This window comes from Tiliqua scincoides, chromosome 5, assembly GCF_035046505.1.
Source record: "Tiliqua scincoides isolate rTilSci1 chromosome 5, rTilSci1.hap2, whole genome shotgun sequence".
NCBI lineage: Eukaryota > Metazoa > Chordata > Lepidosauria > Squamata > Scincidae > Tiliqua > Tiliqua scincoides.
This window is the reverse complement of record NC_089825.1, coordinates 105,177,857-105,203,492: the sequence shown is the minus strand read 5'-3', so window position 1 is coordinate 105,203,492 and position 25,636 is coordinate 105,177,857. Positions and strand designations below refer to the sequence as shown.

General features: G+C 49.2%; 1 protein-coding gene and 1 pseudogene across 1 annotated transcript; one reads left to right on the top strand and one right to left on the bottom strand.

The window, feature by feature from the left end:
* The first annotated feature begins 17,883 nt into the window (after positions 1 to 17,883).
* LOC136655011 (5S ribosomal RNA) lies at positions 17,884 to 18,000 on the top strand (annotated as a pseudogene).
* A 6,679-nt stretch (positions 18,001 to 24,679) lies between these two features.
* Positions 24,680 to 25,636, bottom strand: LOC136654326 (olfactory receptor 14I1-like). The gene has a single exon (XM_066631288.1). The coding sequence runs from the start codon at positions 25,634 to 25,636 to the stop codon at positions 24,680 to 24,682; it is 957 nt and encodes a 318-aa protein (XP_066487385.1).

The following is a 25,636-nucleotide window of genomic DNA, read 5'->3' as shown; positions in this document are numbered from 1 at the left end:
GCAAAGTTCCTGCAGCTTGCTGAATAGGAGGAATGAGTTGGTAGTTAATGTGGGGAGGAGGGAGGTTTGAGTGTTTTTGGGCTTAGATGACTTTTAAAGTGAACCCCAGAACCTGGTGAGGGGTGGAATCATGGAGAGGAAGGGTTAATATTATTGGGGGTGGTGGAAAGTTAATTATATATACGAAGTTCAATAAAAGAAAATGTTCTCCGTCTGCATTTATTTTCTGGCTATTATTATTATTATTATTATTATTATTATTATTATTATTATTATTATTATTATTATTATTATTATTATTATTATTATTCGTTTTTCATCCTGTCTATTACGGAAAATAATTTTGTCATAAGAAGGGGTGTCAACAATTTGTGGGCCCCAGGTGTCAAATGACCTAGCTATGCCATTGCATCTATCTTCAGGATTTCCTACCGAGGTGACAAAGGGCCCAATTCTATCCAACTTTTCAGCTCCGTTGTAGCCACAATGCAGCCCCATGGTAAGGGAACATATGTTGTCATACTTGATAAGCCCCCGTGACTGCCCCTCCACCACAGGATACAGCACACACCCCAATGACACAACTGCACCAGCACTGGAAAATTGGATAGGATCTGGCCCATATTACTTACATACAAATGATACAGTTATGTAGGCGTTTGGCCATGAGGAAAACTGCTCAAGTATCAGTACAGTTAAACAGATACAACTTACTATTTTTCTTCAGGGATATGGAATTTCCATACACACATTCTTCTCCAACCCATTCATAGCACTGGATCCGTATTCAACCACTAATGAAATTTATGAGGAAGTCCAACTGTCCTTTTTAATGTTGCAACTCTGCAATGTTCTGTCTACAGTGCAGGCAAAGATGTCATCATGTCTGGTGTTCCTGGAGACTTGGTCCCTGGAGCCCAATGCAGCAAATCATCAGAGACACACAGAGAACAGTTAACTTGCTTGTCTTCACTTCAGTTAATATGTTTAACTAGCTGCTGTCCCTAGGTAGATATATGAAGCAAAGAAGCAATCAAGACACAGTCACATGTTCAGGGTTCATGAAGGGAGCAAGACAGGCTGGCAAGCTTCAGGGAGAGAATGCACACCAGGCAGCCTCCTCCCCTTCTTTTATTCACCTCCCTTTCAGCCCAGTACAAAGGTCAGCAGGTAAACACTGTAAGTTCCTTAGCTCCACTCTAGCCTAGTACAAAGGTCAGCCGGGGAACAATGCAAGTTCCTCAAGGGATTTTTCCCTTGGTTGATTCAACCTGTTTACCCAGTCTGTTTCCTGACTCAGATCTCACCCAGTCTGCTTCGTGACTGGGCGTCACCCCGGAGTGTGCTCCAAGGGGCGGGGTTGAGTGTGCTCACTGGCCTTTGTCATGTAAGCAAAAGGGTAAGGTCCTGGTAAGGTCTGGTATTCCCCTGATTATTCCCTTCATCCCCACTTTTTTTGTTTTATTTTTCAGGGGGAGGGTAGTACCCCTGTAGGTGCTGTGTAGCAAGTCTAAGCCTTGTCGGCTGAGTAAAAGAGTACCGGGCTGATGTTTTGGGGTCAGCAAACTCATTATTTGACACAGTGAGGGGATACATTGAATAAAACCACTGATTATGATTAAAATAACTATTCCAAAAATCCCATACCCAAAAATCTGTCTAAGCCATTCAAAGTTTGGTAGCCATCCTGTAAACCAATCCTGAAGCCCACTAAAGTTTACCTCTTGTTGTATTTGTGCAGTAAGATTTTTTAGTTCCTCAAGTTGTCCTTCAATATTGCGGCTGTTGTCAGTCAGATTAAAGCAGCACAGATGTCTAAATGTTGAACACTCGTGATGATGTTTGAATAGTAAGAAATCAATGGCTGCTCCATTGTCTAGAATTGCCTCACGTAATTCATGTTGTTCTGAATTTAATAAAGCTATTGCTTGAGAGGTGGAATTAATGGCTTTTACAGCATAGCAAGCTAATTTGTTTAATTGTCTAGCATTGCCCACCCCTATTGCTAGGATTCCTACTAGAGAGGCTGCCAGTGAAACATACTCAGCTTTGCTTAACAATCTTACATTTGAATCGCAATCATTGTGGAGTGTTAGACCACATTTGGCCCGAGCAATTGGCTTAGGAGGTAAAGTGATTGCAAAATGACTAAGGCAGCACTCTGTGCCATTAGTTAGATTGGCTGGGCAATGTGGTATGTTTGTACACAAAGGAGACATTCTGGAAACTGGAACAATTGGCATCACCCCGGAGTATGCTCCAAGAGTGGGGGTTGAGTGTGCTCACTGGCCTTTGTCACCTAAGCAAAAGGGTAAGCTCCCGGTAAGGTCCAGTATTCCCCTGATTATTTCCTTCAGATATATAGAAGAAAAAGGTGTGTGTGTGTGTGTGTGTGTGTGTTTTATAGCTTAAGCATGTACATGTTCAGCAGTCTAATCCTATCATCCCCCTCTCCACTAGTGCAGCCATATCCAAAGCAGGAGTAGTGTATCCAGCAGGGGGAGGGGATGGATAAGGAGGATTTAAACACCTTACCTCTGCTGAAGCCTCCCCCACTGCAAAGGGTCTGCTTGGACCTGCACTAGCAGTTTTGTTATCTGAAGTCCAAGGAAAGTGGACTTTAACCCCTGCTAATTGGGTAAGAGGCACTTTTTCAAGTGGGTGCTCCTTTTTTTAGCAGGGGGAGAGTAACTGGCCCACCTCACCCCAGCACTGTCTATTCTAGTGGCTGTCTGCTGGTATTCATTTGCATCTTTTTAGATTGTGAGCCCTTTTGGGACAGGGAGCCATTTAGTTATTTGATTTTTCTCTGTAAACCGCTTTGTGAACTTTTAGTTGAAAAGCGGTATATAAATACTGTTAATAATAATTAATAATAATAAGTGGGCAGGGAGGCTGCAGAAAAGGGGGGTAGGATCTTGCAATGGAGAAGATTGATTGAGAAGTCCAACTGTCCTTTTAATTTTGCAGTCCTCAAAAGTTCTGTCTACAATGGCAGACAAAAGGCGGAACAGGGGAGCCACGCTGTCCCCCATTTCTCCCCCAACCTGCCCTGCCCTACCTGCCCCCTTCCTGCCTCCCTTGCCATCTTTCCTGCTTCAGCAGGTCCTCTTGAATCTATCCCGCCAGTCCTCCAGCAGTGTGCTACTTGGGCTTTGCCAGAGCATGTTTTTCTGCCCTTTTGCAGCTGCTGCCACCAGTAGAATGTGCAGCCTGCTGACAGCGAGGCCCAATGGCAGGTACTTTCAACCACTGTGCTGTATCACCATGTGCCGTGAATGGTCCACAGGTTGAAGAACACTGGTTTAGAGCAAACTACATAGTATGCTGATTCCGCAATGCAAGCAGCGAGATTAGGGCTTGTTTGGCATGGCCTGGAACAAGAGAGTTTCCTCCCCGGTGCAGCGACTGGAGGAGGGATAGGAGCTGGGTGGTCTCAAAGGATTCTTAGGGCACCAGCACCCAGCCCTCTTCCTCCTTTTCACGTGGGCACAGTACTGACTTTTTAAAAGTCTACACACCTAAAATCCAATATACAAAGGTGACATGACATCATGATGTCACAATATTCCACCTGAATTTTGAGGGAGCAAAATGCTTGGTGGCTGTGACTACTGGCCAGTTTAAAATGGTCTACCTTCTCTGTACCTGGAAGATGACATAAACACCACTCACCCACGGGGGACCACGACACAGCCAACCAGCAGCAAGAAGTTGACTTTCAAATTGTTGCAGTCATTCTCATGCCTCCTGAAGATAATGTTACTGGGTCTGCATTTCAGAACACATTAGTATGCACAGACAGAGGACACTGATTCCATCTGCTGGAACCGTGTGCTGTGGCCAATGGCATAACTCAGCAATGGTTCCGTGGGGAAGGAAAAAGGAGTGAAGGAGACAGTGCAGCAATGCAATATTTATTGTGGGGATGATAATAGAAATGTTCGGAAGGAGCAATGTAATGCATGTATGCGCCATGCACATATACCCACAGGAGAGAAATTTCAGAGGCACTAAACATGTCATCAACTTCTCTGCATATGAGATGGGAGCAGGTTTTATGGTACAGTAGCAAAGCTGTGCCGAACACCAAGTCTGTGTGCAAAGTGTTGTGGGAATCTAGGGCTAGATGGTCAAGACTAAGTCAATGCAGAGAAAGACCTTTCAGGAAATCCACATGCTAATCTGTCAGGAAAGAAGAGATGAAGCTATTTTTCTGGGCGATTGAGCAAGTTCCAAGGAGGCACATGCAAGAAAAAACTGGCCAGCATGTGTGGGGTTAGCGGCTTTTGGTTGTGCTTGGGGAAGGGTAGCATAGAAGAAGGGAAGAAGGATAGAAAGAAAAAAGTTTAAGTCAGTTGATTTTGTCACTCTTGTGATGGAACAGAGTTTCTACCTGCTGCTTAAAGGACCTCCTGATCGTCTGAAAAATATAGATAGATATATACTGTGATGGAAACTTCTTTCCCCACCCCCCTCTCTCTCCCTGTCTCTGGTTGCTAGAAGATGGGTTAGAAGAACCAGGACTGCTGGAAACCTGCCCCCCCTTCCTTTTCCTCGGGCAGACCAAATGCACTCTGCATTAAAGGTAATCACCATAACAGCCAAATCCTGAGCTGCGTGGCACGCGGGGCTGTCGCGCCACCAAAATGACTACCCGGCACCCTGAGCATGCTGGGCAGCTGCCGCTGCCTCCTTGGGAGAAGGGGACATTCATCCCCTTCCCCTGCGTAAGGAAAGTAGCCCCGCAATGGGGCTACACGATTCTGCGCTGCTATCAAGCGGGCACAGAGAAACAGAGTCCTGTGTCAAGCCAGGAGGGCTCGCTCCAGTGCTGGGCCAGTGCTAAGCCCCATAAATGTGCCTTACAACATATTTGTGACAGTGTACACCGGCGGTAAGCAGGCATGTACAACTCAGGATTGGGCTCTAAGGCAGCTACATCTTATACTTTTTTAGGGCAAAGAAACGTATCTTTATTACTCCTTTGTATGCAATATTGCTATCTTTGTTCTTTCTGAATAAAGCTAAGATCTTTTATTGAAAGCTATTTACCCCCATACCCACAAATAAAGAGACCAAACTTCGGCTTGGATGAAAATGGGCCACTTTATTAAGTCTTAACTGTAGCAGGGCAATAACAATAACATCAAGTGTGCGGGGCAATAGGGGGAAACGGTCCTAGCCGTCTGCCTCCCCCTGCAAACTCATTGGGCGTACTGCCTGGTTCAAGGCCCCAGCTGTCAATAGCCAGCCTAGGCCAGGGGTCGGCAACCTGCGGCTCTTTCAGCTGTCTGCTGCGGCTCCTCCGGGTGAAAGTGGCAAAGGGGGTAACAGGAGGCACCTGTGCTGGGAGAGCAGGCTGCTTCCCTCAGTCCCCTGAGCTCACTGCCCTCCTCTCCCTTCACCCCCACCTGCCCTGCATTGGTTTCCCTTTTCAATTTTGCCCACTCTGCAGGCTTAAGCTCCCTGTTTTTCCCTTCCCCAACTCTCCAGCAGGCTCAGCCAATCAGCATCCAGCAGGTTCCTGGATTTTTCTGTTGGAATGGCTCAGGGCCCTTCACTGGCAGACAGACCAGCCAATCCTGAGCCTCCCTCCTTCTCAGCCATTGCGAGCCCTTGCAGCCTGCCTTTCCCTGAGCAGGTCCCCACTCAGTGCAAGGAGAGGCTTTTCCTCCACAGCTGAGGAGACATCCTGTGTGTCTACTCAGAAGTAAGCCCCATTACAGCAGATGAAGCTTACTCCCAGGAAAGGGTGCCTGGGATGGCAGCCTTGGAGCCAGTGGGAGCCCACGCAGGTCTGTTTGAGAGTAAGCCCTGATGTAGTCCCTGGGCTACACCCAGGAAGGTGTGGAGGACTGTAGCCTCAGCCTCCTCCTGTACAGGTCTACTCACAAGTAAGCCCTGCTGTAGTCAGTGGGGCTTCCTCCCAGGAAGGTGTGGAGGGCTGCAGCCTCAGCCCCCTCCTATGCAGGTCTACTCACAAGTAGTCAGTGAGGCTTCCTCCCAGGCAAGTGTGGAAAGGACTGCAACCTGAGAGCTCCAACCAACTTGTCTGCTCAGAAGTCCCATTGTAGTCAATGGGGCTTACTCCCAGGATAGTGTGGAGAGGGTTGCAGCCTGAGGGAGGGAGGACAGGCAGGCAGGCAGGGCAGAAGCTGGCCTGCGTCTGCCCCCCCCCCCCGCTTCTTCTCTTCCCCACCTCTGGAGTCTGTGTCCTTTCTTCCTTCCAGCAGGGTGCCTCTGGAAGGTGGGGGGAGTTCGTTAGTATCCATGTAAGATAGGCAGATGTCATAACCGCCATATGTATTGGAATCCTGGAAGATCTGGTGAGGAGGTAGATGTGGTGTCAGCAGTGGCCCCTTTAAGGGTAAGGCCTGGGCATCCAGCAGAGTGTGCTGCACAGCTGCAGCCACTTGAAGGCAATAGGGCCCTCAGGGATATAAGGAGCACCTGAGGCAAGAAGGGGGGTGTGGGTTGTAGAGGGAGTGCAGGTTGGAGAGGAGACTGACTGGGCTTATTAACTTTGACTTGGATACTCTGACTGATTTGACTGACTTACTTTGGAATCTGACCTTGGACTGTGACTTGGCTTATTGACTTTGGACTCTGCCCTGGATACTCTGACTGACTTTGTGACTAATGGACTGCTGGAGACACTGGAGTTTGGTGTGTGGCTGCTGTGCCCAAGACCTGCTGAGGACCAAGGGTCTGCTGTAGTGGCTGGAGGCTGCTGGCAGGAGAGAGGACCTCTGCAGGTTGAACAGGCAAGCTACCCTGGAGGTGGGGTCCAGCAGGAGTGCAGGGCAGAACCAGGGTCATTTGTTGGTGGAAAGAAGGGGAGCTAATATGCTTAAAGTGGGCATAATTCTCCAGGCAGAGAATGGCCTTGGAATCAGGCAAAACACCATAGAGGACAAGGTGTCTGAAAACACAGGACAAGAATGTATGACAAAAATAACTAAAAGCTACAAGAGGGGGCTACATTATAAAAACAGAACCTATAAGAGCATAAAGGTAAAAAAACAAACTATATATGCAGTATTATCTTCATTTTAGATGTCATAAGGGTTTTGTGGCTCCTGAGGTTTTTTTTCCTTTGGAAAATGGGTCCAAATGGCTCTTTGAGTGTTTAAGGTTGCCGACCCCTGGCCTAGGCCTTTCAACGCCACCCCCGAAGGGGGCAAGGCAGCCGGACTTCAGACCAGTAGATGGAGCCCCACCGGCCTGACAGTCCAGGCAAGAGGCTTGCCTGCCTGCCTCCTGGAGCCACTCTGGCATTATAGGAGCAGTTCAGACTCACCCCTCCCCCTGCTGCCTTGGATGGACACAGAGCCAGATACCTACCTACCCAGCCCTGCACGTATCCTGCCACAGGGGAGGACAGCCTAGCACTTGTCATCCCCACTCCCCACAAGGATAAAATCCCTCAAGCCCTGCTGCAGGTTGGATAAAAACAAGTCATTGCCAACTGGTGACAGGTGCACCCCATCGCTATGGAACAGGGCAGGCTGCCTGAACCCAATAGCAGGGTGTTGGATCACTGCCCCGCCCTGCTCAACTACTACCCTCCCCAGGTAAGTGTTCACTCTTTTCCTGGTGACGTCTATTCTGTGGACGCTCTGCGCCCCGCGCCAAACATGCCAGGGGAGGAGATTGGACCAAAGGATGGCAATCCCCAGGAACCAACTTCTAAGCAAAGAGAACTCCCTATGGGCCTGGAGCCTCAATGACATCGAAGTCCTCTGACCCAGGTCGTTCTCCCCTAAGTGTACCACGATTACCTGGGGAAGGGGATGCTGTGCCAGATAATTAAGCAACAGTGGCATGATCTGTCCCCAGTGCATGCCCCTTCTGGCAGCCCAGGTGACACTGGCCAGACCTCCCAGTTCCAACTGGGAGCTGAAGCTGCCGGCAAACGTCCTCTTCCAAGCCCAAAAGATAATTGAGTGACCGCAGATCAGAACCCTCACGGGAGTCGACCAACAAAGACCTGCAACAGAAAAAGTAACATAAGCCACTAACACTGGAACGTAACAAGATGCCCTCAGGCAACACAGCGAGGGACTCCAACCGGACCATCCCTCCACATTAACACGAAGGCTAGAAATGCCAGTCAACACCCCCCCCCAACCACTGGGGGAGCCCGACAAACCCAGGCCCCACAACCAGTGGGCCTCAGCGAACAAAATATTTAAAGGTGCCTGAGCGTCATTGCCCGATCCTCTGGATAGCTCCGGCATGGAAGCCCAACCTGGCTGCCGTCGATGCAGCACCGATTCTAACGGAATGCAGGCCAAACTGCCTGGCTGCCATTCCAAGCCTCTGCAAAGCAGCATTAAAAACCACCCTGAACTGATACACTGTCAGGGGTGAGGAATTCTGGTGCCGAAAAAACGGCCCGTCCCCCCGGGGCACCACGCAGCGGTAGTCCACAACTGCCTGAACCGGGAAGATATAAACATCGGCAGCTCTTTTCAGGTGGACCCACTGGCCTTTACCTCGCTGGTCGGTCTTAGAGCAGCTTAAAAACAGAGAAACATGGTTAACAACCAACTGACAATCGCCCCATCGCAAGGTCCTGTCCCTGGGGGTGGCTTTAGAAATGGATAACACCTCGCTAGGGCAGGAGGCCTCAAAGAACAATACTAGGCTACAAGTCTTAAACAGCATCGCCTCATAACGCGATGCACAATGCAGGCCGAAGTTGGCACATAGGCCCTGCAGCAGGCCTGGGGTGACCGCCTTCCGGGCATATGGGAGCACGGGACAGCTCCTCCTAATTCCTTCCAGCATCCGCTTAACCCGAAAGTCCGATGTGTTGTCAACCCAACCCAAGGCCTTGGACTGGAAAGACAGAGCTGCCAAGTAGACTGAGATCAATCGTGCTGACAACCCCCTACTCCGAAGGGCAATCACAAACTTCATCAGGTGGCTCACCGGCAGAGGCCATGCATCCGCCAGACACTGCTGCCTGCAAAAAGCCAAAAACTCCTGAACCTTCTTCCTATAACTGTCCCTTGTAGCGGTTGCTAGGGAAGCCCAGATCATGTTTTGGGCGGTGCTGAGCCAAGGCTCCACAGCCATAGAGGCATGGGTTCTGGGTCCAAACGTGCTTCTGGAGCCAGCTGCCTGAAATGCTCCTCCTGAAAACGAGAGAGAGCGTTGGCAATGCTGTTTTGAACCCCGGGAACATGCCATGCAGAAAAGAGGACATTAACTGATAGGCACTGGAGAACAAAAGCTCTCACCAAGCGCATAACCCTGGGCAATTTAGACGTTTGCTTGTTGATGATTCTGACCATCGCCTTGTTGTCACACCAGAAGCGAATGGAAGAATTGGCAAACTCGGGGGCCCATAAGTGCACGGCCACCAGGATGGGAAAGAACTCAAGACAGGTCAAATCCCTTGTGATGCCCTCCTGCACCCATTCACTCGGCCAGCGGGCAGCGTACCAGCTACCCCTATAATAGGCTCCAATCCCCTGACCCCCTGCTGCATCAGATTGCACCTGCAACTTGGCCTCAACCAACCTCAGTGTTCTCCAAAACGAAACCCCATTAAATTGATCAAGAAACCGGAGCCATATGGCCACATCACCTCACAGGGCGGCAGTGACCCGTATGCAGTGGGAAGGCCTGCGCAGTCCTGCCATTAAGTCACACATGCACCTCAAAAAGGCCCGCCCCTGTGCCACGACCTGGCAGGCGAAGTTGAGGTGCCCTACTAGCACCTGAAGCTCCCTCAGAGTCATTTTCTTGGCAACTTGGGCCTGCCTAAGCAAACCAACCAGTCGCTGCAGCTTGGCTTCTGGGAGCCTACTGCACTGGTTAACCGTGTCAAGCTCGATGCCTAGGTATGTCAACTGAGTGGCAGGACCCTAGGTCTTGTCGTGCGCCAGGGGGACTCCCAGCTGCTCACACAGAGCGATAAAAGTCGAGAGCAGCATTTCGCATGTTCCAGTACCAGCCGGTTTCATGAAAAGAAAATCATTGAGGTAGTGAGCGAAAGTGACTCGCCCCATCTGAAACTGGACTGCCCACTCCAAGAAGGTACAGAAACACTCGAAATGGGCACATGAAATAGCACATCCCATAGGCAACACTCTGTCAACATAATAGGCACCTTCGAAACGAAAGCCCAGGTGGCAGAAATTATCCGGATGGACAGGCAACAGGCGGAATGCGGACCCATGTCCGCCTTCGCCATTAGCACGCCCACGCCGCATGACCGCAGCCGCCCCACTGCTTGATCTAACAAGGTGTACCTAATGGAACACAGATCACTGGGGATCCAATCGTTCACGGAGCTGCCCTCTGGGAAGGAGAGATGGTGAATTAGCCGGAATTCCCCTGGGGATTTCTTGGGCACTACCCCCAAAGGAGAAACCTGCAGGTTATGAATAGGCAGGGTCGGAAAAGGTCCAACCACCCTTCCCGCTTTAGCAATCTTTTTCCTAATAACATGCTCCAACCCTTTAACTGAACGCAAATTCTCAGCCAACATGGGCTCAACGGGCCTTGCTGCTGGAATTCGAAAACCCCAAGAACACCCCTCCACCAAATGTGCCGTGGCAACTTTGTTGGGGTAAGAGCCCAACCATAAACATAACTGGGCAACTTAATCGGTGTTGGCCCCCCTGGCTATTGGGCGAGGGAAAGAGGGAGTGCCGCCCCTGCGGCTACACCCTGCCTGCTGTACAGTGCCCTGCCAGGGCCCACCCAGCTTAGGGCAGGAGGCCACTGGGTGCTTGGCCCCGCACAAGCCGCATGCATGCAGGGAAGTGCAGTTGTTCCTTCTGCACTTTCCAGAGGCATTGAATTCAAAACACGTTCACAGGTTTTGAACCCATGCGGCACCATTGGGTGCCTTCCTGGATTCAGATTTATTCCTGGCAATAAGATGGCTGCTGTCAGAGAGGTCACTCCACGCCAGCCTGGAAGGGATGACCAACTGTGTCTACAGTTCCCATTGTGGAACACACCAATCCAATGCCGGATCATGCGCGGCACACAACCTAAAATAGTGGTCATAAGCCATCCAGGCCGTGCCAGGAAAGAACCTGAATGCCCTGTGCACAATGTCCAAGTACTTGAACAAAGCAGGGGCTCGGTTGCGATACATCTGGAGCAGCACAGAAGCGTAAATGACAAAACCGTTCAGCCAATTAGGCCAGTTCTTGTCAAACTTCTGCTTCCTCATCATCTCCTGGTCCCAAACTGGCTCACCCAACTTCGGGATGGGTTCTGGTTCGATCTGCAGAAAGCTGAACATGTCCAAATATTCACTTCTCCAGATCTTTTCTTTGACTGCTAGAGCCAAGTGACAACCCAAGGGGAGAGCCACGTCCCCATAGGAGACCCTGGGATGCTCAACCTGCTCCATGCAACCTACCAATGGCGCCCCGGGGGTGGGCAAAGGGGCCCATCAAGTTCCCCAAGGGGGAGGAAGCCGCCAAGCCTGGTGCCCCAGGAGCCCAGACAGGGGGTGGGGGAGTGGCCGCACCAACCGGTGCCACTGCAGCCTGTGCCAGCCTGTCCTGGGCTCCTTGCTGGTATAAGACCCCCGGGAAATATGGTTTGGGCGCCCCCCACTGAGACCAGGGCCACCACTGTGCCCCAAGGGCGGCGGAGGGAACTGCGAAGCCTTCTCACTCATCCCATATCGCTCCTATACTGCCACCTGCATCCAGTGCCATCTCACCTGAAGCACTCAGTGCCGGTTGTGCGCCCTTCTGCGCTACCTGCGTGGCACCTGTGATCTCTACTTTGGGCGTGTGGTCCCTTTGGGCGGAGGGTTCTGGAACATCAACAACCGCTTGGCCCCTAACACGCTTCCTGGAAGACAAAAGCTAGCTGAGACGGGCACTGTGCCCTTTCCTAGTAGACCTACGTAGCGGGGTAGCTGTACTGGATACCTCACCCCATCTCCTTTTCCTGCACCACGAAGGACTTTCTCCTTCTCTCTAGCCTCAAAGCACGCTAACAGTGCCCTCAGCTCATTGTAATCCTCCTCCCCTTCCAAAGAAAAAACTGGAGGGGAAGGAGGGGGTGCAGGTCTCTTGGGGGCTTTCCTGCCCCTCTTTTGACTTCTCTTACCCATTTTGAGTGTGAAAGAGAAATGTCCCCCCACCCCGAGTGCTAGAATTCACTGGAGGATACAAGTGCCGGAAAGCACCGAAAGCAGGGAATGAGGCAAAAGCCATGCTCACCAGACACTCCCACACTGCCTGCTTCGCTTCTCTGGACCCTAAGGTGGATGGAGGACTGGCAAAGCTTCCTCTGCACTCACGCGCCTCATGCGACAACGCCCTCCACAGCGGGACCACTACCTGCCAGACCGCCTCAGCCTCGCTGCTCAGGCCGCCCAAAACGTGCCGCTACAGCCCATCGTCAGCCTTGCACCTGCCTGCTCCTGCTCGCCCTTGCCTCGCAGCAAAGCACGCCTATCCACTTGGCAGGGCTGTGAGTCGCCCAGTTTGCTCCAACTGAGGACGCGTCTGCCCTCGTTGACGGCCAGGAGCGCACTGAGCCCAGCCGGAGCACACGCTCCAGGCAGGCGCTCTGGCCCCGCCTCCCCCAGCCACGATAACCAATCGTAGCAGAAGCCTCAGCCTGGAAGCACGAGGTGGGGAGGGGCGTAATCGGCCGCTGATGCCAAATTGGCGCCAAGAGCATTTCTCTCAGTTTTTTCTTTGAAGGAAAGGGATTCTCTGCGTTATGCCAATTTGTTTATCCAGTCATAAGATCCCATGTTCCAACAGAGCTGTGCAAAATTCCCCTTAAAGTCCGCTCTTTTGGTAACAATGCTGAACTGCGGTTGAGGTTATGCTGCCAATGCCCCAGTATTCAAGGCTCGTAGGTCAGATCAGAGGGATGGTTGTGGCTTAATCCTCCAGTTCATGACCAGGGACCAGAACAACTGCTATTTGTATGCTGCCATGATAAGCCACACTCTGCAAGCACACAGCAACACACCACACACAAAGAGGGGCTTGTACCATGCAACAAGCAAATGGCATTGCACCATGCCACATACCAGTGGGACTCAGCAAAAGAACATTGGAGAACATTGTCCTTATTTAAATGGTGATCTAAAATTGGAACTTCTAAATCCTCATCACCTGAAACAGGCAGTGAATTTTCTGAGCCACTTGAAAGATTCTGGATTTTTTGACATAATCTAAACAGCACAATGAAGAAATTATATATACACACACACACACACACACACACAGGGTGACCCAAAAAGTAGGTGGACAGTGTAAATTACAGGAAAAAATATGATTGCAAACACCTGAAGTTTTAGAGGGAAGTTTTAAACTTGCTATAATTTCAGGCAGGCTAAAAGTAACCCAGACCTTTGTAGTTGCTGGAGTCTGATATCCACTCTTCAATCAGAACTCATTGTCCACTTCTCCTTTCATCGGAATGCATCGCACACTTTTCTAAGAAAATCACAATTCCTAAGGATTTAATTCCCCAATTCTCCTATAAACTACAATTTCTGAACAGATCTTAATGGAGAAATGGATTTCCATTCTAGCATATTTCTTTTCAAGGTGAAATGAATGGAAAAAAATTATGGGCACCTTGGTTTTCATTTGTATTGGTTCTGAAAACCAGTGAACACACCAAATCCATTTCTGACAGTGTCACAGTCCAGGATCCCTAAGAAGATCCATTTCACAGCTTCACGGAAGCGTCCTCATCGTCAACTAAAACTGATTAACTGGAAAGGGAGAAGGAAGCACTCAGTTCTGTAGCCTCACCAAAATGTCCAATTGCCTCTTCTACACTATATTCTTAGATGCTCTGAAACCCAGCAGTCGTAGCACAGCATTTTTGATCTCCTTGTTTCTCATGCTGTAGATCACTGGATTCAGCATGGGTGGAACCACAGAATACAGAATAGTTATTGCTATATCAAGATGTGATGGATTGTCAGGAGAAGGTCTCAGGTAAGCAAAAATTGCACTACACAAAAATGTGGAGACAACAATGAGGTGGGGAAGGCAAGTTGAGAAGGCTTTTCTTCTTCTGTGCACAGAACGGATCTTCTGCACTGCACTGAAGATGTGCACATAAGTTATGACAATGAAAATAAAGCAGCCTAAACCTGCGAAAATACCTAACACAACAACAACCATTTCCACTAAGTATAAGTCAGAACAGGTGAGCTTAATTAATGCTGGGATTTCACAGAAGAACTGATTGACGATGTTCGAGCAGAAAGGACTTGCAAAAGTGCCAGTGGTGTGCAAAACTGAATAGAGAAAACCAGTAATCAATACAATAGCAATTATTTGCAGACAAGCACCCCTGTTCATGATCAATTCATATTCTAAAGGACTGCAAATGGCAACGTATCTATCATATGCCATGACTGTGAGAAGGGAAAAATTAGATGCTGTAAAGAAAAGGTACAAGAAGACTTGTGCCACACATCCAGAATAAGATATGTACCTGGTGTTCATGATGGAGTTGGCCATGGATTTGGGAATAAAGATTGAGATAAGCCCAGCGTCTTGTATGGCCAAGTTCATTAAAAAGAAGTACATGGGGCTGCGTAGGTGATGGTCAAGAGCTATTGCAGCGATGATGAGAAGGTTCCCTGAGGCAATCCCCAAGTACAACAGCAGGAACGCCACAAAATGTAGAATCTGGAATTCACGAACGTCTGAGAATGGCAGGAGCAGGAACCCAGATGCTGAAGACACTGAAGTTTTGTTGGACATTTTGCATTTGGTGTGCTATAATCTGTAGAAGGAAACAGAAGCCGTCAACAACTACATCCTGACTTAGTAACGCATTTATGACTATGATGATGATGATACAAGTGATGATTTCTCATCTGTTCACTTATTTTCTAGAATATTTGAAAACTCCAGTTCAGTACTGGTGCCGGATTTATTGAGACCTCCAGGCAAAGCCCTGGAATGCCCACAGCACCACAACCTGCCCTCTGATGGTGAATAGCCAACAGCTGAGAGTTCCTTGTCTAGTCTTTACCCGTTCCTGCTCAATCATTCCATGTAGTGTGGGGACCCCAGTCCTGGGGCTGGGATATTAGACTGTACTCCAAAAATTCAAATTGTGTAACCCAAAGGAACTTAATTTTATACTCAGAACAGATCATGCACAAACAGATCATGGACCTTTGGTGTATAGCAATCTAGCTCGGCAGCAGGAAAGTTATCTTGTGACTTGTGTCTTTAATTCCTGCCTGCTGTATGCAGCTGTTGTAATAAACAGATCTGCACATTTTGCAAGAGAGCCTTTGCACCAACCTTTCTCCACAAAGTGATTTGCAGAAGCCTTTCTGGCTTTCACAATCCACTCCACCATTTAGGCAGAATAGAAAGATTTGGGACACAATTCTAATCAACTTACCAGCATTGGCATAGTTGTGCCAATGGGGCATGTGCTGCATATGGGGGGAGGGGTAAATGGGTGGAAGGTTCCTGCATGCTTCTCATGGTTTGGCTTGGATGCAAAGTTCCTGCAGCTTGCTGAATAGGAGGAATGAGCTGGAAGTTAATGTGGGGAGGTGGGAGGTTTGAGTGTTTTTGGGCTTAGATGACTTTTAAAGTGAACCCCAGAACCTGGTGAGGGGTGGAATCATGGAGAGGAAGGAACGGGGGGGGGGGGTTAATAATGTTGCCATAGTTGAGGATCCCCCAGTGACTGCCCCTCCACCACAGGATACTGCACACACCCCAATGACACAACTGCAGCAGTACTGGAAAATTGGATAGGATCTGGCCCATATTACTTACATACAAATGATAGAGTTATGTAGGTGTTTGGCCATGAGGAAACCGCTCAAGTATCAGTACAGTTAAACAGATACAACTTACTATTTTTCTTCAGGGATATGGAATTTCCATACACACATTCTTCTCCAACCCATTCATAGCACTGGATCCGTATCAAATCACTAATGAAATCTATGAAGAAGTCCAACTAACCTTTTTAATGATGCAACTCTGCAACGTTTTGTCTACAACGCAGGCAAAGATGTCATCATGTCTGGTGTTCCTGGAGACTTGGTCCCTGGAGACCAATACAGCAAATCATCAGAGACACACAGAGAACAGTTAACTTTCTTGTCTTCACTTCAGTTAATATGTTTAACTAGTTGCTGTTCCTAGGTAGATGTGTAGAAGAAAAAGGTGTGTGTGTGTGTGTGTGTGTGTGTGTGTGTGTGTGTGTGTGTGTGTGAGTTTTATAGCTTAAGCATGTACATGTTCAGCAGTCTAATCCTATCATCCCCCTCTCCACTAGTGCAGCCATATCCAAAGCAGGAGTAGTGTATCCAGCAGGAGGAGGGGATGGATAAGGAGGATTTAAACCCCTTACCTCTGCTGAAGCTTCCCCCACTGCAAAGGGACTCCTTGGACCTGCACTAGCAATTTTGGTATCTGAAGTCAATGAAAAGTGGGCAGGGAGGCTGCAGAAAAGGGGGTAGGATCTTGCAATGGAGAAGATTGATTGAGAAGTCCAACTGTCCTTTTAATTTTGCAGTCCTCAAAAGTTCTGTCTACAATGGCAGACAGAAGGCGGAACAGGGGAGCCACGCTGTCCCCCATTTCTCCCCCAACCTGCCCTACCCTACCTGCCCCCTTCCCGCCTCCCTTGCCATCTTTCCTGCTTCAGCAGGTCCTCTTGGATCTATCCCGCCAGTCCTCCAGCAGTGCGCTACTTGGGCTTTGCCAGAGCATGCTTTTCTGCCCTTTTGCAGCTGTTGCCTCCAGTAGAATGTGCAGCCCGCTGGCAGTGAAGCCCAATGGCAGCTATTTTCAACCACTGTGCTGTATCACCATGTGCTGTGAATAGTCCACAGATGTCCTGTGAAAGTCTAGAGGAAGATCATTGGGGGAGTGTGAGGGAGAGGATAAGCATTATCATTCTTCAGTCAGCTGCTTTTGGGATTGGGTGTGTTATTCCATTTAAGCTTGTATTCATGTTTGGTCCGTTGTTTAAGCCTTTATCAATACTCTTTTTTAAAAAAAAATGATCCAATATATCACTAAAAAATTTATGGTGTACCTTGACCATTGTAGCATCTCATCAGTGTGCCGTGATATGAAAAGCATGAAAATTGCTGCTCAAATAGATTGGGCCATAAATTGACAATCAACTCTGGGTATATCCTATTGCCCTTTTTTAAAGTTTAGAGCAATGCTCTTCAACATTTTTCATGCCACAACCCAAAGAAACAAACAAACAAACGAATAAATTGAGGGCCCACCTGCCAATTCTGCTCCCTCTCTGGGTCCCCTTCCCCCCCTTTGCGCATGTGGATAATTGTGTAAAATACATGTGAGTGAAGTCATTTTTGTTTCTGTAAGTGACAGGCTTTGAAAGGTTGCCATGAACTCCAAATGAGACTTCACGATTCCCTTGGCATCACAACCTACAGGTTGAAGAACACTGGTTTAGAGCAAACTACATAGTATGCTGCTGCCGCAATGCAAGCAGCGAGATTAGGGCTTGTTTGGCATGGCTTGGAACAGGAGAGTTTCCTCCCTGGTGCAGCAACTGGAGGAGGGATGGGAGCTGGGTGGTCTCAAAGGCTTCTTAGGGCACCAGCACCCAGCACTCTTCCTCCTTTGCACGTGGGCACAGTACTGACTTTTTAAAAGTCTACACACCTAAAATTCAATATATGAAGGTGACATGACATCATGATGTCACCATATTTCCACATGATTTTGAGGGAGCAAAATGCTTTGTGGCTGTAACTACCAGCCAGTTTTAAATGGTCTACTTTCTCGGTACCTGGAAGATGACATAAACACTACTCACCCAAGGGGTGGGGGGGATGGGACAACACTGCCAACCAGCAGCAAGAAACTGACTTTCAAATTGTTGCAGTTATTCTCCAACTGTTACCCTGCACATGCCCGATCTCATCTGATCTGGGAAGCTAAGCAGGGTCAGGCCTGGTTAGTACTTGGATGGGAGACCGCCTGGGAATACCTGGTGCTGTAGGCTTATACCATAGTCTTTCAAGACTGAAGGTTGCCAACCAGTTATTCTCATGGCTCCTGAAAATAATGTTACTGGGTCTGCATTTCAGAACACATGTTAGTATGCACAGACAGAGGACATTGATTCCATCTGCTGGAACCGTGTGCTGTGGCCAATGGCATAACTCAGCAAGGGTTTAGTGGGGAAGGAAGAAGGAGTGAAGGAGACAGTGCAGCAATACAATATTTATTGTGGGGATGATAATAGAAATGTACGGAAGGAGCATTGTAATGCATGTATGCGCCATGCACATATACCCACAGCAGAGAAATTTCAGAGGCACTAAGCATGTCATCAACTTCTCTGCATATGAGATGGGAGCAGGTTTTATGGTACAGTAGCAAAGCTGTGCTGAACACCAAGTCTGTGTGCAAAGTGTTGTGGGAATCTAGGGCTAGATGGCCAAGACTAAGTCAATGCAGAGAAAGGCCTTTCAGGAAATCCACATGCTAATCCGTAGGGAAAGAAGAGATAAAGCTCCTTTTCTGGGCGATTGAGCAAGTTCCAAGGAGGCACATGCAAGAAAAAACTGACCAGCATGTGTGGGGTTAGCGGCTTTTGGTTGTGCTTGGGGAAGGGTAGCATAGAAGAAGGGAAGAAGGCTAGAAAGAAAAAGGTTTAAGTCAGTTGATTTTGTCACTCTTGTTGTGACAGGACAGAGTTTCTACCTGCTGCTTAAAGGACCTCCTGATCTTCTGAAAAATATAGGTAGATATATACTGTGATGAAAACTCCCTTCCCCACCCCCCTCTCTCCCTGTCTCTGGTTGCTAGAAGATGGGTTAGAAGAACTGGGACTGCTGGAAACCTGTCCCCCCTTCCCTTTCCTCGGGCATACCAAATGCACTCTGCATTAAACGTAATCACCATAACAGCCAAATCCTGAGCTGCCCGGCACCGCAGAGCTGTCGCGCCACCAAAATGACTACCTGGCACCCTGAGTGTGCTGGGCAGCTACTGCTGCTTCCTTGGGAGAAGGGGACATTCATCCCCTTCCCCTGCATAAGGAAAGTAGCCCCGCAATGGGGCTACAAGATTCTGTGCCACTATCAAGTGGGCACAGAGAGACTGAGTCCTGTGTCAAGCCAAGAGGACAAGCTCCAGTGCTGGGCCAGTGCTAAGCCCCATAAATGTGCCTTACGGCATATTTGTGACAATGTGCACCAGCGGTAAGCAGGCAAGTACAACTCAGGATTGGGCTCTAAGGCAGGTACATCTTATTCTTTTTTAGGGCAAAAAAAGTATCTTTATTACTCCTTTGTATGCAATATTGCTATCTTTGTTCTTTCTGAATAAAGCTAAGATCTTTTATTGAAAGCTATTTCTCTCAGTTTTAATTTGAAGGAAAGGGATTACCATGCATTCCCCAAATAAATACAGCCGACAACAGGTATGGGATTAAAATGGGCCACTTTATTGAATTACAACAAAAGCAACAAGGCAAAACAGGGTAAACAATACCCATCCTAAGTGCGGGGTTCTAAGTGGGGGAAATGGCCCTAGCCGTCTATGTCCCCCAATCTCATAGGGCGTCCACCCGACTCCAGGCGGAGCTCAATTGTTATTAAGCCCACCTTTCACCGTTGCCTGAAGAGCGTAAGTCAGCTGAACTGCTATGCCTTCAGGTCACCCCCGCAAGGCCCCCAAGTTCAGACAAGGGGCTAGCCAGCCTGCCTCCCCGAGCCGGTCAAGCATCTTGAGAGCGGTTCTGGTTCACCCCTGTCCTTGCTGACTTAGATTGGACACCGAGAAGGTCTTCTGCCTACCCACCCCGCACATCTACCGCCACAAGGGGAGGTCAGTCTAGCACTTGGCCTTCCCTGCACCCAAAAAGAGTTTCAAGCCCTGTTGCAAATCTGTTAAAAAGAGCCCACATCCCATAGGAGAAAGATGTACTCCATTGCCATGATAAAGAGCAGCATCCCCAAAACAAATTCCAGGATGATGGATAACCACTCCCCCGAGCTTCGTGACGACCCTGCCCAGGTAAGAGTTGACCCTTTTGCGGGCCACGTCGACTCTTTTAGCACAACGTGCCCACCGCCAGACACTCCTAGGCAGCATGTCAGACCACAGGATAGCAATCCCAGGGAACTGACTATCTAACAAGGTAAAATCCCTGCGGGCCTGGAGCCTCAAGGACATGGACGTCCTCCGGCCCAAGTCATTCTCGCCCAAGTGGACCACGATTACCTGTGGCAGGGGGTTGAGTGCAATGAACTCCAAAATGGCTGGGAAAAACTGACCCCAACACATACCCCTCTTGGCCAACCAGTCAATGTGAGCAACATCACCCAGCACCAGCTGAGAGCCGAAACTGGATGACATGGCGTGCTTCCGTGCCCAAAAAACTATGGAGTGTCCGCAGATTAAGACCCTGGCTGGGCACCTCCCTCGCGGACCTGTTGGAAAAAGAAGCACATCGTGAGGTAAGCTCACTGACCTACTCAGAATAAAGCAAGAGTAAAGAGGAATGACACAGTCCTCTAACCTTGTGCTAATACCCCAAATGGCCAGTCACGGTCGGTGACCTGGTCCGGCACCTACACATCATGCCAATCCTGGTGCTGCACATGGAGCTTACACAGTACCTGCACATCACGCCAAATGGCACTGCACATGCCAACATGGCGCTACCCATGGAGCCTTCATGGCACCTACACATCACACCAACATGGCGCTGCACACGCCAACATGGCGCTGCACATGGAGCCTTCATGGCCCTTCCATTACCAAACGTGGGCCTAATGCCCTGGGTGAAGCCCAAAAGTTCAGGTCTCAGACCTGACTGAGCCAACGCTCTTTTAAAAATGGCCTGAAACTGATAAAGTGAGGGGGGGGGGAACGATCCCTATGGCGAAACAGCGAGCCCACTCCTGCAGGAGTCAAGAAGCAGTACTGTTCCATGACAGATCAGAGCCTGTTTTAGCTGAACCCACTTCCCAGTGCCCACACCCCAACTGGTCCGTTTTGGACACCTCCAAGTGGAGGGACAAGCTCCCAGGCCTTAAAATACAGTCACTCCACTGAAGGACTCTGTCAGTGGGGGCAAGTTGTGACCAAACAAACCCTTACCCGGGTGAAAAGCCCCATTGAACATTACCAGAGTCACTGCTCGAACAGCAGGGACTCAAAGGCTAAGGAACACATGGCACTAAACTCCACGCTCAGCCCATGCAAAATAGTGGGCAGTGGATTGCAACCCCGCTCTAAAGCGCACAGTCCATTCCAAAAATGAACTGAACACCGCAGAAATTGCAAAGCCCTATCCACGTAATAACCCATTTCAAAATGAAAACCCAACCCAAACTGAAAACCCTCTAACAACAGTCTGGCTGCAAAACGATCATTACAGTATTGCAGCCATTAACTAAGTAGAAAATCTTAATCTGCGTTGGGCCCCTTGCTAACCTCTGTTGCGGGTGCACCCCCGGACCTTTTCCCCTGGAAGGGGCGGAAACCCTGCCGTGGACCACTGAGCCGTGGGCATTTCGTGACCGGGTGCTTGGAACCACACATGCTGCAGCCATGGGAATACAAGCATCCCTGCCTACTACATTTCCCCATGGCATTGAACTGGAAACATGCACGAGGGTTCTGAACCCACTGCGCACCCCCTGGTTCTGTAGGTTGTTCGGGCTCGGAACGGGCAATCAAATGCCCGCTGTCCACCCTATCCCCCAGTGTCGCCCTGACAGGCAGAACCAACTGCACCCAGAGTTCCCACTGGGGTACGGTCCAGTCCAGAGCTGGGTCCTGTGAGGCCCTGATGCGAAAATGATGGTCGTAAGCCATCCAAGCCACACCAGCATGATTGCGAAAAGCGTGATGAATGATGTCCAGGTATTTAAACAGCTTCCCCGCCTTTTTTGGGTGCAACTGGACTGTGACCCCAGAATAGACAATGAACCCATTCAGGCAATTGTTCCAATTTTTGTCTATCTTCCTCTGCCTAACGGTTTCCTTGTCACGCACAGGGTCGCCCACTTTGGGGGTGGGCTTGGGCTCAATATGCAGGAGACTGAACATATCCATGAAGTCACCTCGCCATATCTTCTCCTTGACAGATAAGGTGAGGTGAGAACACAGAGGGATGGCTATGATTCCATACAAAAACTTAGGTTTCTCCCTCTCCTCCACTAATCCCAGAGAATCAACCCCCCAGTCCAAATCCTGCTGTTCCAAATCAGGTTTGGGCACAGCAGGGTATTGGCAATAAGGGGGGGGTGTTCTTCGGGCCTTGGGTCCAGATTTGGGGTAGGGATATGCCCAACCAGGGGCCCAAGGGTACTGTGGGTAGCTAGGACCCTGCCAAAAAGAAGGAGACCAGGGCTGATCTGGGGCAGCCCAGCTAGGGGCCCAAGGATGGCCCTCCCACTCATCCCACACTGGCTCAGGATTTTGGGCAAAGTCATACCCTGTCTCACCTTGCCCACCGCTGACACTATAGGCCTGTGGCCGAAGCCTCTTAATTGGACAAACAACCTCCATATCAGGATAGCTGCTTTCCTGCGTGTCACCCTCATCGACTATGACATGCCCATCACCTAGGGTGGAGACCTGCTGGGGAGGGAGAGAGGCCACTTTAGTTTTCCTAACTGACCTATGAGGCCCAGGGACTATCCCAGAGCTGGAGCCCCCATCCCCCTGCCCCACCTTCCAAAGAGCCTTTTCCCTTTGTCTGGCATCATAGCGGGACATAAAGGCCCGCAACTCCGCCATTTGCTCCTCATCATCCGATGAGGAGGGAGGGGAGGGGGGGCCGTACTGGGACTGGTTTCTTGGCGACCTTACTGCCCGACTTCTGGACCCTCTTCCCCATGTCAACACCCCCAATGACTGTACAGTAAGGGGCCCACCACCCCCCTGTGTTCTTGCTTTTAACTGGAGGATACAATTGTCCTATAAGGGCACGATCACAGTAGAGACAGCCGCAGCACACCATCCACGACGCCGTCTTGCCCCACCATGCTTGCCAGATGCCCACTGGAGTTCCACCCAACCCTAGCAAAAGAAAGACCCAGGGGCTTTGAAGTTGCTCCAAATGGCTGCCGGGAGGTTAGGGAGCCACAAAATGGCACCGTGCCACAAGGCACCCCCCAATGGTCGCTGCAATGCACCCCCAAGCTGGTCCCCCAGGCAAGGGCCATGGGTCAGCTGCCCATCACAGGTGTCAGCCACCCCTCACGGACCCACGGGGACCCAGCAGCTGCCATCTGGGGGCGCACAAGCCCGCAGCTCCCCAGAGTGCGGTGGGCAGAGCATGCAATGGCCCACCCCAGGCAAGGGCCACAGGCCGGCTGCCCACCACAGGCGTCAGCCACCCCTCATGGACCCACGGGGACCCAGAAGCCGCCACCTGGGGGCATGTGAGCCCGCAGCTCCCTAGAGCGCAGCAGGCAGAGCGCGCAATGGCCCACCCCCACTGTCACCACTCGGGGGGCCGCATCTACTGCCCTCTGGAGTGACGTGCAGAGCGCGCAGCTCGCCTGCCTGGAGAGGCTACCCACTTCCACCAAAAGACGGGAACTTGTGCACCATGCCACATATCGGTGGGACTCAGCTAAAGAACATTGTGGAACATTATCCTTATTTAAATTGTGATCTCAAATAGGAACTTCTAAATCCTCATCACCTGAAACAGACAGTGAATTTTCTGAGCCACTTGAAAGGTTCTGGATTGTTTTGACATAATCTAAACCAGGGGTGCTCAATAGGTGGATCACGATCTACCGGTAGATCGCGAGGCAAAATGAGTAGATCGCGGAGCCCTGTCTCTCCAAACTGTTAATATGTCAGTTTCGTCTAGTGACTATACAAAACTGACATATTTAGCTGACACTAAACTGAAACTGACACTTTAGCTGCTCTTCAGGCATGCAGCAACAAAATTGACGAAACTGACTAGACTCCAGCAGGGGCTCCATACATTAAAGGGGGTGTCTGTCAGATGCTTCCTTCCCCCTTGGTAGATCTCCGGGCCTTGCTGGGTTTCAAAGTAGCTCTCGAGCCAAAAAAGTGTGAGCACCCCTGATCTAAACAGCCCAATGAAGAAATTATATATATATATATATATGTATACAGGGTGACCCAAAAGTAGGTGGACAATGTATATTTGAGGAAAAAATATGATTGCAAACACCTGAAGTTTCAGAGGGAAGTTTTAAACTTGCTATAATTTCAGGCAGGCTAAAAGTATCCCAGACCTTTGTATTTGCTGGAGTCTGATATCCACTCTTCAATCAGAACACATTGTCCACTCCTCCTTTCATCGGAATGCATCACACACTTTTCTAAGAAAATCACAATTCCTAAGGATTTAATTCCCCAGTTCTCCTATAAACTACAATTTCTGAACAGATATGAATGGAGAAATGGATTTCAATTCTAGCACATTTCTTTTCAAGGCGAAATCAATGAAAAAAAAAAAAAATTATGGGCACCTTGGTTTTTATTTGTAGTGGTTCTGAAAACCAGTGAACACACCAAATCCATTTCTGACAGTGTCACAGTCCAGGATCCCTAAGAAGATCCATTTCACAGCTTCACGGATGTGTCCTCATCGTCAACCAAAACTGACTAACTGGAAAGGGAGAAGGAAGCACTCAGTTCTGTAGCCTCACCAAAATGTCCAATTGCCTCTTCTACACTATATTCTTAGATGCTCTGAAACCCAGCAGTCGTAGCACAGCATTTTTGATCTCCTTGTTTCTCATGCTGTAGATCACTGGATTCAGCATGGGTGGAACCACAGAATACAGAATAGTTATTGCTATATCAAGATGTGATGGATTGTCAGGAGAAGGTCTCAGGTAAGCAAAAACTGCACTACACAAAAATGTGGAGAAAACAATGAGGTGGGGAAGGCAAGTTGAGAAGGCTTTTCTTCTTCCGTGCACAGAACGGATCTTCCGCACTGCACTGAAGATGTGCACATAAGAAAGAACAATGAAAATAAAGCAGCCTAAACACATGAAAATGCTGACTACAAGAACTCCCATTTCCACTAAGTATAAGTCAGAACAGGCAAGCTTCAGTAATTGAGGGATTTCACAGAAGAACTGGTTGACAACGTTGGAGCAGAAAGGGCTTGCAAAAGTGCCAGTGGTGTGCAACACTGAATAGAGAAAACCAGTAATCCATACAATAGCAATTATTTGCAGACAAGCATTCCTGTTCATGATCATTTCATACTCTAATGGGTTGCAAATAGCTACATACCGGTCATAAGCCATGACTGTGAGAAGGGCAAAATTGGATGCTAAAAAGAAGACAAAGAAGAGGACTTGAGCAACACATCCAGAATAAGATATGTACCTGGTATTCATTAGGGAATTGGCCATGGATTTAGGGATAATGACCGAAACAAACCCAACGTCTTGAATGGCCAGATTCATTAAAAAGAAGTACATGGGGCTGTGTAGGAGGCGGTCAAGAGCTATTGCAGAGATGATGAGAAGGTTCCCTGAGACAATCCCCAAGTACAACAGCAGGAAGGCCCCAAAATGTAGAAGCTGCAATTCCTGAACATCTGAAAAGGTCAAGAGCAGGAACCCAGATGCTGAAGTTTCATTGGACATTTTGCACTTGGTCTGCTTCAT

What these genes read in the sequence shown, in the direction of transcription:
- LOC136654326 (XM_066631288.1), bottom strand. Translation starts at nt 25,636, where the DNA reads ATGAAGCAGACCAAGTGCAAAATGTCCAATGAAACTTCAGCATCTGGG.